Source organism: Athene cunicularia, assembly GCF_003259725.1.
Source record: "Athene cunicularia isolate RWA chromosome 1 unlocalized genomic scaffold, athCun1 chr1_part1, whole genome shotgun sequence".
In the NCBI taxonomy this organism is placed as follows: Eukaryota; Metazoa; Chordata; class Aves; order Strigiformes; family Strigidae; genus Athene; species Athene cunicularia.
This window is the reverse complement of record NW_020799091.1, coordinates 13739505-13755326: the sequence shown is the minus strand read 5'-3', so window position 1 is coordinate 13755326 and position 15822 is coordinate 13739505. Positions and strand designations below refer to the sequence as shown.

The 15822-nt window shown below is 36.2% G+C and overlaps 1 protein-coding gene across 1 annotated transcript in view; it reads right to left on the bottom strand.

Moving 5' to 3' along the window:
- Nucleotides 1–4066: 4066 nt before the first annotated feature.
- Nucleotides 4067–15822, bottom strand: part of YAP1 (Yes associated protein 1) — a gene marked incomplete at its 5' end in the record, with an annotated part of 91311 nt that continues 79555 nt past the window's right edge. Inside the window, 3 exons of the mRNA XM_026855979.1 lie at nt 4067–5651; nt 6250–6362; nt 11381–11511. Of these exons, the coding sequence (XP_026711780.1) occupies nt 5413–5651; nt 6250–6362; nt 11381–11511 (483 nt within the window). The remainder of the gene's footprint in view (nt 5652–6249; nt 6363–11380; nt 11512–15822) is intronic.

Genomic DNA, 15822 nt, shown 5'->3' with positions numbered 1-15822 from the left:
ATTTCAGGTGAGATCTGACATCCTGTTTTTATGGAGTTCTATTTTGTTGTTGCGTAACATTGGAGAGTAAGCCTCTTGGGCTACTCCTGACACACCCCACCCCCACCCCTATCTTTTTTTTAAAATCACTTGCTAATAAAAAGACAGGAAAATACAGTAAAATTACTTTGCCTCTCATGTTGTAATACATGCCTGTTTAATACATAAAATACTATCATCAGAGTGACAACCTCATTCACATATAGAGAAAATAACACCAGTCAGTAACAGCCTACACATCAGCATTTCGTTGTTACAACCTCTGCATTAGAGAGAGGAATATGTCAGGAAAAGTAAAAATCACGCGTTTTCCACAAAAAAAATATTAGGCAGCTTTGTCAGATGTATTGGTAGTTACAAGTTTCTCATTCAACATGCTTCCTCAATCTCTTTTGAGTAAAACATACTGGCTTTTTTAAGAGACATTAAGTACTGGATATGGTAGCTGGTACAAAGCTCTACCCTATATTCTAAAGACAATTTGGTTCTTCAGTTAGTGTTGGTTTTATCATTTCACGTCAACCAAGATTTCTCATGCTGTACAGATGTCTTCCTCTTCTGATGACATCTAAATTTAGAGGGTGTGGATAACTACAGTTAGCAATAACGAGCAGTGATGACAAGGGGCAAGAAGCACACCTTTACTCTTCAACAGGAAGGAACATATAAACTGTGGATGCTGATATGGTAAATAAAATTGATGGTCCCACTTTATCTCTGAATAAACCTCCAGAATAGGAGGTGCTAGATAGATCATAGCCTGATCTTCAATAACTGTTTTGTTAATGATCCCAGGTGAAAAACACTTTTTTTGCTGCTAACTTGCACTTTAGCATAGGGAAGACTGAAAGCTTCCTTGGAAGCATATTATATCTGGCTTTATGAAACCAATACTTTTTAACTAAGTGTTGAAAATACTACAAAAAGAATTGCCAAGCGAGCCCAGAACACCTGGACCAGATATCCTGCTTTGCTATAATACAGTCTATTGAGAGCTACCTGCAGAACCACTGCAATGTGTCACCACCTTATAAACGGAAGAGAGTGATATCAGCAAATAAAACTGGTGTTTTGTCAATGCCCCAGCACTGGTTTTCTACTCCCAGGTGCAAGGTGTGATGTGAGGTTTAAATTCAAATGATCTGAGTGACTAAATCTAGTTATGAACTCATGAGTAAAAGACAAACTGATGGAAGCATTGAGCCCTGGACCTTTAACTAAGAAAATACACAACTGCACTGCATTTCAGAGGGTTGAGGCATTTCAGTGCTGAACAGTAGTAACTCTGGAACTGCTAAAATGCAAATAGTGTATTACTTCAGCCATCACAAATTGCGTGACATTAAAAAAACACCTTTCACAATTTCTGTTTTACAGAAGGTCAGAATTAATGAATCCTGTCAAGATTTTTTAAACTGACATCTTCAGACACTTTCAAGGTATGTCATTACATATTTCACAATTCATAAGTCAAAACTTGGAAATGAAAATAGTGTGCCTTTATTGATAGTCTGCCACAAATTATTGTATAAACTTAGAATTAGCCAAAAATGTATCTGCTACGTGGGAAGATCCTGAACATTGCAAGCATATCTGCAAAAAGTGGATGCTTTCTCATCGTAGATAACAGACATTCTGTTACCAGCTCTCACTATAGTGCTATATGCAATTACAGTGTTGTTTTACACAGACTGTATGAGGGTCAGTCACTGTCTCTTCATTATTGCAAACACACAGAGATGTATACTTTAATGTTAAGCCTTCACTGACATCAGTGGGACGACTCTGTCTCTTAGGTGAGCTTGTACAGAATGTTTGCAGGACTGGAGTTTATGACTAGAAAAGCAGTGACAAGGGGGACAAGAACAGACATACAACAGGAATTCCAACAATTCAATGCATCCATCTTACTGAAGGAAATCAGTATCTTTACATACTATTGAATGTTAAAAACAAAGAAAGATGTTTAAGCACAAAGTATATATTTATACCAAATAAAACAACTGAAAAAGTATTACATAAAGAAAAATAATGTAACAGAACGTACTTAAGTACCTAACTTACAGTCATGCTCATATCTAAAAGTAACATTGGTAACTAATATATATAATTTTGACAAGGGTGCATTTAAGAGTTCTCTAACATACAACATTCTAAATGTGGAGAGTATTTTTTCCAAGATACAGAAAACAAATTATTTTACACAGGCACACCTGTTAATTTGTATAAAAAACAAGCTTGTAAGTGAAAATGTCACTTTAGTACTAATTTACCAGATGTGTGAAAGCTATGTAGTGTTAATCATGTTGAAATAGTCTCTTCTCCTTTTGCATTGGTGAGCGCCAACACTGAATGGTACAATATTTGATCCATATGGTTTACTGACACTGCAACCTCTTTTCAAGCAGTAGCCCTGCCCAGGTGTTGAACAGCACAGTACTGTACAGCCCCATCTGTCTGCATGTAGTGTATTTATAACTAAAAGCTATTACAATTATTACAATGATTTCTGTTTCAATATATACATCAGTATAAAATACTACCCAAAACACTTTTGCATTTCAAACAATTTTAACCACTTCATCAAAAAATGCATTTGCAGAATTAAAAAAAAAAAAAAAAAATAATGTTGATTGCCAACAGTAGAGCATCTCTATGGTATGTTTCCTAATAAATGAGAGAACGGAAATGTATTAAAATCAATTAAAATAAGTATCACAAAACATAATTAATGTTAGAGCAGTTCAAGGATTCCCAGTTTGTCAGTATCTACCCTAAGCAGTGCTACCCAAATACAGTATAAGCCATTTAGTGTTTCTACAATGAGAAGAAAACATTCAAATATTAAAGCTGTGACAAACACACAAAAGCAAGGAAAGAAAAACTGATCTGTACTCATCCCTGTTGTAGAAAGGTACGGCATGTCAGGAGTTTGCACTCAGTGCATCGTATGTGCTATTATACCTGGATACAACCGTGGAAGACAACTGAAATGGAATCAACTCTGAATTTCCTTGCTGTTGTGGTTTTATGTCAGACCATTCAAGTTATAACAACTTAGTGTCTTTTTTTTCCTGAAGGGAGGAAGAGAGAAGAATTGTAAAAATGCTACTAAAATCCCTATCTTGGACACAATACACTGCTTTAGGAGCTACTGTGTCATTGCACAATATAAGTGGCCTATTAATCACTGAATTATTGGTGTAGCAGAATATATTTGTCATTGTGGATGTCTTTTGAAAATTGTTATTTTAAAACCTGCCTGTATCCCATAACAAGCCACAAACAATTTTTTTGTATTTCAAACACTAATATCCTTAGGTAAAGTAGTAAATGTCCATTTATAGTGGTAAATTTCAAATCTCTGCCTCTGAGGCTTCAGTTTTTAAAATGAGACTTGGTTTAGAGTTTTCATTCTTTACATTATCCTAAACCAGAACTATTTCTGAAGCTTAAAAAACCCCAAATAATAATAATAATAATAATAGTAATAATATGGGGTTTGTTTTGTTTTGCTTTGCTGATTCATTCCTAACTTGAAAAATAATGGTTTTTTTAATTAAAAAAAAAAAAATCTCTCCCCAGGAGAAGTCCCTGCTAGCTGAGATTTTTTTCAAACCCAAGTTTCACGCTTACAGTATCATTATAGTCATGCTATACACCCTTGAAAATAAAGGCTCATGCTGAGAATGGTGACAGGCCCTTAATTATAGAGGTGTTAACTGGTGACACTATTTTTCATCAGAAAAAAAAAAAAAAAAAAAAAAACCCCAAAAAAAAAAAGCCCCACAAAACTTCATAGCTTATACTGAAAGTTTGATTCATGCTCATTTTGTTCATTTAAAAATACTCTTTGGAAACTGTGTCAACTCCTGCAGACAACTTAGTGATACATCTTTTCCTGTTAAAATAAAGATAATTCATATTCACCTCTACCCCATGCTAAGCTCTACTACTAATATACACTTCATTACCTGCTCATGTCACCGTCTAACACATATCTTTACATTCTTCTACATATAGTGTCCAGGGCTTATTTTTCACCAAACAGAATTTGATAATTATTAGATGTAGGAGTGTTCGTTGAAGATTTTTTTTTTTTTGGTGTTCTAGCCTTTTCATTGCAACTTAGAGTGATATTAATAGTTCTCTTTTTCCATGCTAACTTAAGAGAAACTTTTAATAAAGTTTTTTCCCATTAAAGATTTTTAAATCTAAACTTGCTTAGATATCAAAACTGAAAACCAGAAGAGAGATTAGATGCATCTGCAATTTTAAAATGGTTTCTGCTACTTTAAAATGCATTTAAAAATTGTACATACAACACTTAGATTTCTAACTTTTACACTGCTGCAATCAGATTCTAATTCAAAATCTTGCAAATAAACATGAAAAATAAGCCACTGGTCATGAATTCTAATGATTACATTCAAAGCTAGCCTTTAAAAAAAATAAAAAAGTTACAGGCACAACATACTGGTTTATGTACTCACTAGCTTATCAGGCTACAATAGGCATGTTTTAAGTATAAAAAAGCAGACAATTCAGATTTAAATAAGACTATGTGAAATCAGAAAAAACCCTTAGATTTCACTATTAAAAAAAAAACCCCAAACACCTATAATTAATTCCCATCCTACAGCTACAGTTAAACCAACTAACAAAAATAATAAAACTATTTTTGACAAACAAAAGTTAGGCTAGGATATGTGGCAACAATCAAAGTTCATATATGCTTCTATGTAAAATGACTCATGATTTACTATAACATAAAATATGAACAAGAGCACTTTGTGACTAATGAAAGAGCTACTAGTAGAAACACTTAATGCCAAACAGTCTTCAGCCCTCCTTTAAGTCATATCTCCAAATCAGTATTGACTTCTTTTGACCAGATACATCATTTTTGGCTTGTCACCCCAGTATGTCATGTTTTACCACTTGCCACAGGCAACAGGAGACAACTAGCTGAGCAAACTACAAGCAGTGACATGCAGAAATTAACTTTCAAATCTGAGTACTTAGATAAAATGGTAATGCAAGCGCACACTAGGACAAAAGGAATGGCATTCGTCATCCAAATAGGCTCATCATCCCTCCCCACCCCCCTTGAACAGTAGTTGCAACAGCAATAGAAAAAGATCAAGAAGATGTCTGTTCTTCAGAGTCAACTGTGGAAAAAAGTCAGCAATATATAACAGCAGCGATGGACAAGGAAGAGCAAAACGAAAGAATCTTGTTGATTATTTGTTCATTTACTTTTTCTGAACACAAGCCAAAGTGTGCCACACTGGCTTGTTCTGAACTTCAGATACAGATGTCCTATTCTCCTTAGATCCTTCACAGATTTAGAATTCAGTCTCCCTGAGGCCCCTATAACCAAGTAAGAAAACTCTCTTTATCTAGCTTGGTGGCTGCCAAGACAGATTCCATGTCATTAAGGATGTCAGAGCTTAAAGCCTCTTGCAGACTTGGCATCAGTTCTTCTCCTTCTATATTCATCCCATCTCCTTCCAGTGTCCCAAGGTCCACATTTGTCCCTGGAATGGCTTCAAGGTAGTCTGGGAAACGGTTCTGATGGGACGGTATGTTACTTTGGCTGATACTGTCACCTAGTTATAACACAAAGCAAGAAGGATATTAAATATACTGGAAGTACCAAACCCACAATTTATCAGGACAAGTGGTTAAAGGTTAATCCTGTATCTCTTGCATCACACAAGCAATATGATTCATAGAAATCCATCACAAAAACCAAAGATGACTGCATGTAGATGTACAAAGAACATGCCTTTGTTTCAACATTTTCACCTACTGACCCAATTCTCTGCAGATCTTTGATGTCATTTAGCATATTTTAACTTGTATGCTTAACGGAAAAAGACCGATACTGTTTTGGAGCAGTATTAGCAACACTGGATGAGGTCCTATTCTTAGCTCTGAACAAACAATATTCCTTAAAAAAGCAATTGGACACTAAAATTCCATGCAACAACAGGATTGGTACTATTTATGAGCAATCCTCCATCCTCCCAATATAGAGCTGATTACAAGTACATTTTTCACAAATCTATAATATTTCTATTACAGAAACAGAAGGAGGTAGAAAAACATCGTGAAAAGTATCAGAGCTTCTCAGACTTGTTTTCATTGCAAATGGACACAAGTATATTTGGAAAACATGCATTAAGGATGTACACGAAAACAGACCTGTATCCATCTCATCAACACTGTTCAGGAAGTCATCGGGGGTTCTGGGTACACTATAACTGCTCATGCTAAGTCCACTATCTGTGCTTTCATCTCTGGAGTGATATGTTCCACTGTAACAGAAGAAAGGGAACAAAAAATGAGGGTAGAGTACTGAAGAAATTAAAATAAGCTTGATTTTGAACCAATTCAAGGTCTTTGAAAACATGTCATGAGAAATGATATATTCTAATCAAAAACTGAACCTTTTCAGACAAAAGGGTTTTATTTTATGCAGACCTTTGGCAATTAAAGCCATTTTATTTAGATACAATTTAACTTGATGAGAGCATACTTAAGCAGCTTTTAAAAAACTGCCTACCTGTGTTCTGCATAGTTTTAAACTTTTCACACCCTCCTACAGCTAAAAACCATTGGAAGCATCTCACAGATAGTCCATAATGATTATAAAAATAAGAATTATGGCATGCCCTTTCACACCTCTATATGGATAAAAAAAAATTCTAACTATTAATGTCCCCATGTTTAATCAACCACTGAAGTGTATTTCTAGGTCACTGCTGTTATAAATCGGAGCTGTAGTTGGAATTCCTTTAGCGATTCTTTAATTGGTTCCCACTGTTGCATTACTACTAGTTCAGTCATATATGTTATGGCAAGAGAGCACTCTAATATAAATCAAATACTGTACAGAAGCCATCGTGTAAACAAACCCTGTTCAGAACGATCTTGTTGACAGAACAGTGATGGCACGGGGCCTTACATACATTCACTTTCTTACTGCCATCTTACTGCCAGCGGAGTGAGCAAGACCAAGAAAGCTGCAGTGGGAAATCTGGGATGGGGCAGGGGGAGAAGTAGGCCAGTATATTGAGTTTACACAGCAAGGTTTTTGTAGCAAGGGGGCTGCTTGGATGGCCTCTGTGAGGAGACACCAGGAGCTGACCCCAAGTCAGACACAGCTGGTTCCAGCTGGCTCCAAAAAGGTCCTGCTGCTGCCCAAGACTGAGCCCATCAGTGACAGTGGTGGTACCTCTGTGATAATGCATTTAAGAAAGGGTAAAAAACCACTGTGCAGCAGCTGGCAAAGAGGAGTGAGAAAATGTGGAACAGTCCTGCAGACAGTGAAATGCAGACAGGTCAGTGAAGAAGGGGGGGGAGGAGGTGCTTCAGGTCCCGGAGCAGACATTCCCCTGCAGCCTGTGGGGAAGATCATGGTGACAGAGGTTGTCTCCCTTCAGCCCACAGAGGACCATGGAGCAGATCTCCATGCTGAAGCCTGTGGAGGACGCCACACTGCAGCAGGTGGAGATGCCTGAAGGAAGCTGCAGCCCATGGAGAGCCCGTGCTGGAGCAGGCTCCTGGCAGGAGCTGTGACTCATGGAGAGGAGCCCAAGCAGGAGCAGGTTTCCTGGCAGGAACTGTTGCCTGCATAAGCAGCTGTAGAAATATACCATTACCTCCCTCCCCCTGCATCTCCTCATATTCAAGCTCACAAAATATTTTCAAAATCTGTATTTCTTTAGGTTCTGGTAGCACCCACTGAGAATCCTTACTGATTTTCCAGCTTGAATACTAAATGAACATCAACTTGACTTATGGCTCAAATTAGCATTTGAAGACATACTGATTCTGTTCATTATGTGCTCATGAAATGTATAGCAAATGCCTTTTTGTCAAGTATGAAGAACCAAAAAGATGATGGTTGAACAGCTATTCAACATCAGATGAAAGTAGAATGGCATCAGCCATGAATATATATAAATTAGATTTTACAAAGACATCTTTGCCATACAAGAAAGAAACCCAACATTTCTTCACAGTTAAGTAATAATATTTTTTTGATTTATTTAAAAACAGTATCACCACACATTTGACAACAGTCCTAATAATTAAGCTATTTAAAAATTCTATGAAAAAAAAATGTTGCTTTATATTGTGGGATAAAATTCTAAAAACAGAACAGAGACTACACTGGACTAAATCACTCTAGCTGAGAAAGCTTTTTGGCTGCTGCTCTCACACTTGGGATGTCCAGCCCTTTTCTTCAAATCACTCCTTAATACATTTCAACAAGGATTTCTTCATTTAGTAGTCGCACCACCCAAAATTACTGCATGCAACTAAATTGCATTACTCAAAATAAAGTGGATGCTTCTTCAACTAATACCTGTTAAAATATATGTATACAAAAGAAGTCCCAATTTAGGAGTTAAGAGAATCACCATCACTACCAATATAAATCTAACAAACAAAAATATATAAACATAGTAGCAAACCAAAAGGTGAAATAAAATCTGCATTGCTGGATGTCCCATTCAGAAAATAAAATACACCACAATGACAGTCAGTACCAAAGACAGCAGGCAGATCAGCTACATAAATTAGTGTACATTTTCTCAAATTGCTCCAATGTAGCAATTATCTTCTGAATTTTTTTGGATATACTGATTATGTAGGCAGTGTAAAATATTCAACAGCCTAAACTCTGGATATCCAACTTTTGTACCTGAAGTTACGAGGACTCTCTCATCAGGAACTTTATATATAGCCTATCAAGATAGAAGAGTTTCTCTAAGTCTGAACTTTAACATAAGGGACATCAAGGACATCTTTAGGGCAAAACTATTGGACTGATGTATCTAATTCAGAGATAGCAACACATATCCACAAATATCCTTTACCCATATGCCAGAATTAAGTGTGGTGATGTACATAAAATTACCTAGAAGGGGTAAATGCTCAGACCAAAATGCAAATTAAGATATTAAGAACTCGGGTCAGGTACTGATTTTCAGTATTTCACGTGGGGTAACGCCTAGAAAAAAAAGCCCAGTTAAAACATATTTGGAACTAGGCAAGTAGTATCTTTTTGCACTTTATAGTAACTAGTCCTTGCTAATTATCAACCTGCCAAAAAATTAGAAACATCAACTTGCCCTTTCCAGCTTTTTTCCTGTTTCTAATTAAAGGTAAAGATCCATCATTTTATATTTCATGTGTGTAGAATCACAACAGATAAATTGCAATAGTTCACTGCCATGGCCATTTGAAACCTGAACACACGTGCGTTTCAGGTCAGAAAACAGGTTTTGAAGATATGAGGTTTCTACATCATTTCAAAATATACCTGGGATCAATGTATGAGGGTAACAGCTTTCCAAAAACTCAATCTAGTATGTCACTATAACACATTAAAGCCATCATTTATCTATAGAGGCTTCTTACAGGACAGCAGACCCGTTTTAAGATTTCTTGTCCTTTTTATTCCTTAGAACACGGCCAGCACAGTTAAGGCTCATACCAGATCCCAGGATCAATTCCATAGAGGACAACCCCTCCTCTAACAAAATATTAAGTTTTCTAATCAGATTTGTCTGTGTACGAGATAAGTCTTCCTGAAGGGCTTACCCAAAACTTGGAATACCGCTTAGTTCCTTAGGGAGTTTAATAACAAAACACCACTACTTTCTTCTTCACGTACAAGGCCTTTTTTTTCACTTGGTTTTCTCCAATGTATACAAAGCACTGTGTACCTTGAGAAACTTTTCTCCCACTCTCACAGTAGCACTCAATACGTCATGCAGTAGCAGAAAAAGCTTAAGAACAACTAATGTTATTTACATAACCTAAACTATATGAATGACAGCAGATTCCACTGGCAAGATGAAGGCTATGTACTTGCACCATTGCTACTGAACTTTACTAATTTTGAGAATTCGAGTGAGGATAGAATGTATGAAATGATGAAGAAGTCTCCTGGAAAGGCAGAAAATGAAACAAACTAAGCTGATGGAATATCAATAGTTGGAAAAGTTACATACAATGACAGTACATCTTTAGGGATGAAGAACCTAAGTGTGAAAGATCAGCAACATTAAGTTATTTAAAAGAATATGGGAAAGGATTTATAATTGCAGCAGAGGTTTACAAAGATTTTAAGTTTTCAGTATCTGAAATTACGGCAAATATTTAAGCTTGCCTTACTCCAAAATCATGACAGTTCTAACATTATGTGGACTTCTTACCTTGTGAGCAGGTTTGAAACTGTATCAGTGGCAAAAAATATGGAAGTTAAGACTTAGACTGACAAAATCAAGATTAATTTTATGAGGTTTTCCATGAGTATAATAACGTACCATTAAAGATGAGCATGCTTCATGAGCACTTACAGTAAGCATCCTAAAGTTAAGCTAACATTTCAAGAAAATGCAGAAAAGTAGTGATGAACTCTTATAGAATACATTATTTTTCACTTTTATGGTAGGGGATACTGAGTTGCTATCAGTTTAGATTGCTGACAAAATATATTCCCATGAAAAACTACAAAATTAACTACGCCAACTTAAGATCAACTACTTGATACTGCTGAAATGTTAGTAGATTTTTACTTCATTAAAAGTTCATGTGGCTTGGAGATTAGACTGTTTTACCATTTCCATATTTTCTTTCTAACATGCTAAGCAAAAAACAGACACGACTTATCTCAAGCCGCAGCAGCTTATACAAAGTTGTAAGGGTTAGTATGAAGCATATGCAAGTTGTAATTAAAACAGTAGCTCCAACAAAACAAACACTCCAACTCAGAGAGATTAGGGAAAAATTAAGAAAAAGACTATATTGTAAAATTCTAAATCTTGATTTAAAAGACCCACTTCAAAATAATACAGTATTTAAAATGAAACATGCCACTATTTGCAGACCTAACATTAACAGAGTAAAAACTGCTAAATTAAATACCTGAACTGGAGGGGAGGGGTGAATAGAGAAACCTTAAAATGAACCTCAAGGTGTAGTCCTAAATGTGCCTCACAGTTCATTTGATCTCACAGCAAGTTATTCACAAATTCTTCTGAGTCAGTAATTTGAAATGACTGTTAGTCAACAGATTATGCAGAGGCAAACATGTTATGACTTTGAATAAAAAAACCTTCCTACAAGTCTGAACAGACTACTTCCTCCCACAGGAGACAGCTTTTAATCTTCAACTTTTACTGGACTTGCCATTTAAGGAAAGATTCATTTACAGCTGTGGCTTTTGGCACAGACAGATGTTCAAAATAAACTATTACATGTACCAAACAGAATTTTAAATTTCTTTTTTTCCCCTCTAGTAGCTACTTCTACAAACCTGTTAAGAAACGGATCAGAACTATTTGTAGTCATTGTTCTCAGTTCCTGAGACATTCCAGGAGATGACACGGGATTTTGAGATCCACCGTCTTGTTCCATTGTTGGAAGCTGGCTACGGAGAGCCAATTCCTAGAACAGGAGGAGGGGGAAAAAGAAAGATCATGTTAGGCATTTGAATGCACTTTGCAGATAGATAAACACATGACATTATAGATAATTTATGCTTTTACTATTTCCAGTTACAAGATTTAAACGAAAAGTTTCTGAACACAAAGCAAGAATTTGCTATGACAATGAAAGTTCCATCAGTCAATCCCACTATTACAGAGACTTCACTGTAAATGTGCTTATGGATACAAGTATCTGTATGATTACATAAATATTTTCTAGTTCACTTCAATACACTTTTGCTAAGTCTGTTCTTAAGATCAAAACCCCTAAGATATATCTATCTCTGTTGATTAGCACTTTTCCCCCATTTCAAGTTCTGATTTAGCCCCTGATTTCCTTTTTACCTTGCTTGTATCATTCAACAAAGTTTAAAGTCTTTCACTACGTTCCCATTCACTCCTCCTGTTTGAGGCATGCCTTCTGAAATTTCTGATTGATCAAACCAGCGATATGTCCCATATGTAAATTTTAAAGCTCTTCAAATCCCTAGCAATTTCTTAGTAAAACTGATACTGCTCTTCTGAAGTTACAAACATAGATTACATAAATATTTTTATTTATGTACATGTGACTGTATACCAACTTGAATCAATCCATCCATAAAGCTCGTCATTACTACTTAAGGAAAATAAGTTTTAACATAAAATACACAAAATTAAAGGTGAGTGGAGATAACCAGCACTTTATGTAATTTCCAGTGCCCTCTCTCCATTTTTAAACAGGTAATCTGTGAGTTATTCATGAAAAATACAGTCATTTTCTTCAAGCAACTCTCCTAAAACATCATCAGTGGCTCTGCAAGTCTGTGCTTTGTTAATGTAGAGACTGGTAAAGAAATCTACTACCTTGTCACCATTATTAGTAGTGATTTCCAGGCTGTGCCTGGGAAGCTAATCTCAGGCAAAACCAATCTTGTCAGCCTTGACAATACCCACTATTTCCCACTTGTAAAATGAGAGGTCTTCACCTATTCTCAATTATGAGCCTAAGGACTACTGTAGACTTTTAATGTATAAAAATAGTCTTTTCCCAATTCTTCTTCAAAGTGATTTCTTTTAAAAAAAGTTTAAGGTTATTTGATTTTCCAGCAGATTGTGCCAAATATTGAATGCTTCCCTGCTTTTTTTCCCTTTTCTAACCTGCATACACTTTACTCCCATTCCTGTGGATTATTCTACATATTTCTTTAATGCCAAGCTTCATGTCTTGTCCTATAAGTTTTTCTCACTCCAGCTGATTAGACCTTTGCAGAAAGTGTACAAACATACCACTGGTTTTTATGTTCGTCACACCCAATTGCCTGCTCCAAGTAAATCCAGTCCTCTGCTCACCACCGCTTTCTTGGCCACTGTTCTAATAAATAGTAGTAATACTCCTTCTCCTCATTTTCAGATCACGGGATGGTAGGCACTTTTTAATAATTTCTGTAGGCTTATCCATATGCTTTTCATTTGCTTATGTAATAAAACCAAGTGGAAAGACTATATAATGAGGTCTTACTTCACAGCTAAGTTTATAAACTTCTATCAGTCACATCAGCCTCGATACAAGAAGGCTGATATACAGGAAGACTCAATCCATTTAAGAAAATTAAAAAAAAAAAGTTTTCTTTCCTAGAATGCTTCCCCAATGGGGATCTGAAGAAGGTAGAAAGTCTCAGAACAGCCATCCCAGAGATGGCTCAAGAACTTCTCGCTTACATCACGATCTTTATGCCCTTCCTCTGGAGACAAGCATTCTTCCAAATGTCACCTGAGCCTTCCCTTCTCTGAGAAACTGCCTTCATGTGATGTAGGTACTTTGAACTAATTCTATCTTGCTATTTGTCCAATTAAAAAGGAGGAAGAGAAAATAAATAAATAAAATATATCACTTAATCTTGCACCATTACTTCTAGAATCTTTTCAGCCTTGGGTTCATACCTGGAATACAGCACATATTCCTTCTCCACTCTGATAGCAGATATGTCAATCAGTGAGTGCTTTGCTCTTATGTTGCTACAATCTGGCTGTGGCAAGAACGCTCTGTCCTTTTCCCTTTCCCTCTTGCTTTGATCTGTGTGTTGCATTTTTATTTTCTTGGGCTGCAGCCCCTGACTAGGATCAAGAGGAGGGACCAAAAGTGCCAGCAGTCTGCAGAAGCAGCTTAATCACACACCAGTGCCCCAAACTGTGATAACAAAGCAAAACCAACATGGAGTAATTTTTGTATATAAAGCACTAAAATGACATTTTATCTCATTGTGGTAGGCCTGGTCTTTTCCATTCAGCAGTGCCTCCTAATGCAATAGTTTGGAAAAAAAAAAAAGAAGAAAGATTTGAGAGAAGAGAAATCCATACATATCCCCTTTTCAAGAGCTATTGACATCAGAAAAGAAAAAACCCACAAATTTGTCTACTATACCTTAAAAAAACCCTCAGTACAAAGGAATAAGCAATCCAGAAAAATGGGAAAGTCACCTTTGTATTTTATAAATCCTTAGAGGGTAGGAGAGATTCAAGTTTCATCAGTATATGAACTTAAATAGTATGGTTAAAAAAAAAAAAATGTAGCACAGATGCTAGCCAGCTAAAAGAGAAAAATCACATTTCACTGAAAACACACTAAAAAGAGATGTATTAAACCAAGAGGGAGAACTGTAGTTTGTCTATTCTTTGGCACATACAACATAATGAAATAAGTATTTTTAATATCATCACTACTTTTATCCTTGTTTCAACAACATTGCTAAAAGGGCAAAACTACAACTATTTTAAACTATTTATAAGTAGCATTACTGCTACTTATACAGGAGGCAGAACTACAGCACTTCCCCCTAGAAAGAATGTTATTACATTACTCATTCAAGTAATAAATATATGTCAATCTGGGAGCCTGAAAGAGAAAGGAATTACCAAAAAAGACGAGCTATTCAGAAACAAATACAGAGTGATTTTTAATCATTCCATAAGACAAGCGAAGTTTTCTACAAGCCCTAAAGAGTGTATTAAGACTATTTTTCCTAAAAGGTACATGTAATGGAAGCTAAAGTTGCTTGAAGAATGGTCTTTTCATTTGTTCTTCCTTATAAAACTGATTTTCAATAAAAAAAGTTAGGTGTTTCCTGTACTTAAAAAAATGTATGGGAGTGTACAAGCCTCTCCCAGCTCCAAACAGAGCAATGTGAACTCTAGGCTTTTAGTTCATACTTTAAAATATATACTTTATTAGAAGTATTTAAAGACTGGAGGCAAAAATAAAACCATGACAAAATCCTGGCTTAGATTTCTATAACTTGATCTCATCCTATTTTTGTAAGTATGTAGAAGTTTTTTAAGTACCTCTGGGAAAATAAAAGCTTAGCATTCCTATTGTTAACACAAAAGCTGAATTCTGGTTATTACATAAAGACCAAAATGATCTGTCATCTCCTTAAGCAAAATAATTTTTAAAATAAGGTCAGCACTGTGTTATTTATCTGGCTGACCTTACCCATTTTTTTTTCATAATTGCATGCAGATTAAGTTTTACATCAAGTTCCAGGTCATTCACACCACATTGCTCAACTATCAAATGATCCACAGGCTTCACTGGGATGGGAAAGAAGTGTTAGAGGAAAGAGAAGACCATGACACTTATGGGCAGAGTTACAGCACCAGTTGTTTCTTCAGGGTAAGTATTTATGTTCTTGTATAAGTGCCACGGAGTTACAGTATATGTACAAAAGAAAGAGGAAAAACACATGGACAGATGAAGACAAATGAATTCAGCAACAAGCAGCTATGCAATTAGTGAAGAGTAAGGGGGAAATGTAAATTATTCAGTGTTCCAATTGTGAAAACCAGCAAATTAATTTAGAGGGGTGATACTGATAGAGTGATAATTAATTTCATTGTATGAACTTGGCAAAGAACTTAATGCTATGCAGAGCATTGCAAGCACAGATAAGGCAGCATAAATCGGATTAGACATGTGTAAATAAAGTCTGGATTCTTGTCTGGTTTTGCAGTCCTCTGTGCTGCTGCTTCATACTCCTCTCGGTACCTATCTGCCCTTGGCTCCAGCACTGCACCTGCCCAGCTGAGGTGTCTCAGAGCACCAGTGAGGCAGGTACGTGTCAGCAGGAGTCCGCAGTCATGACAGCCGTGCAGGGCCAGATGGCCTCTCTCCACCTATTTTTGTTTGCTTCTAGCAAAAGCTATTATTCATGGCCATCTCCTACTCAGGTCAACATGACTCATATCTTCTGCTGACCAGTTGGTTTAGCAGTATTTTTGCAATTAAGTTTTG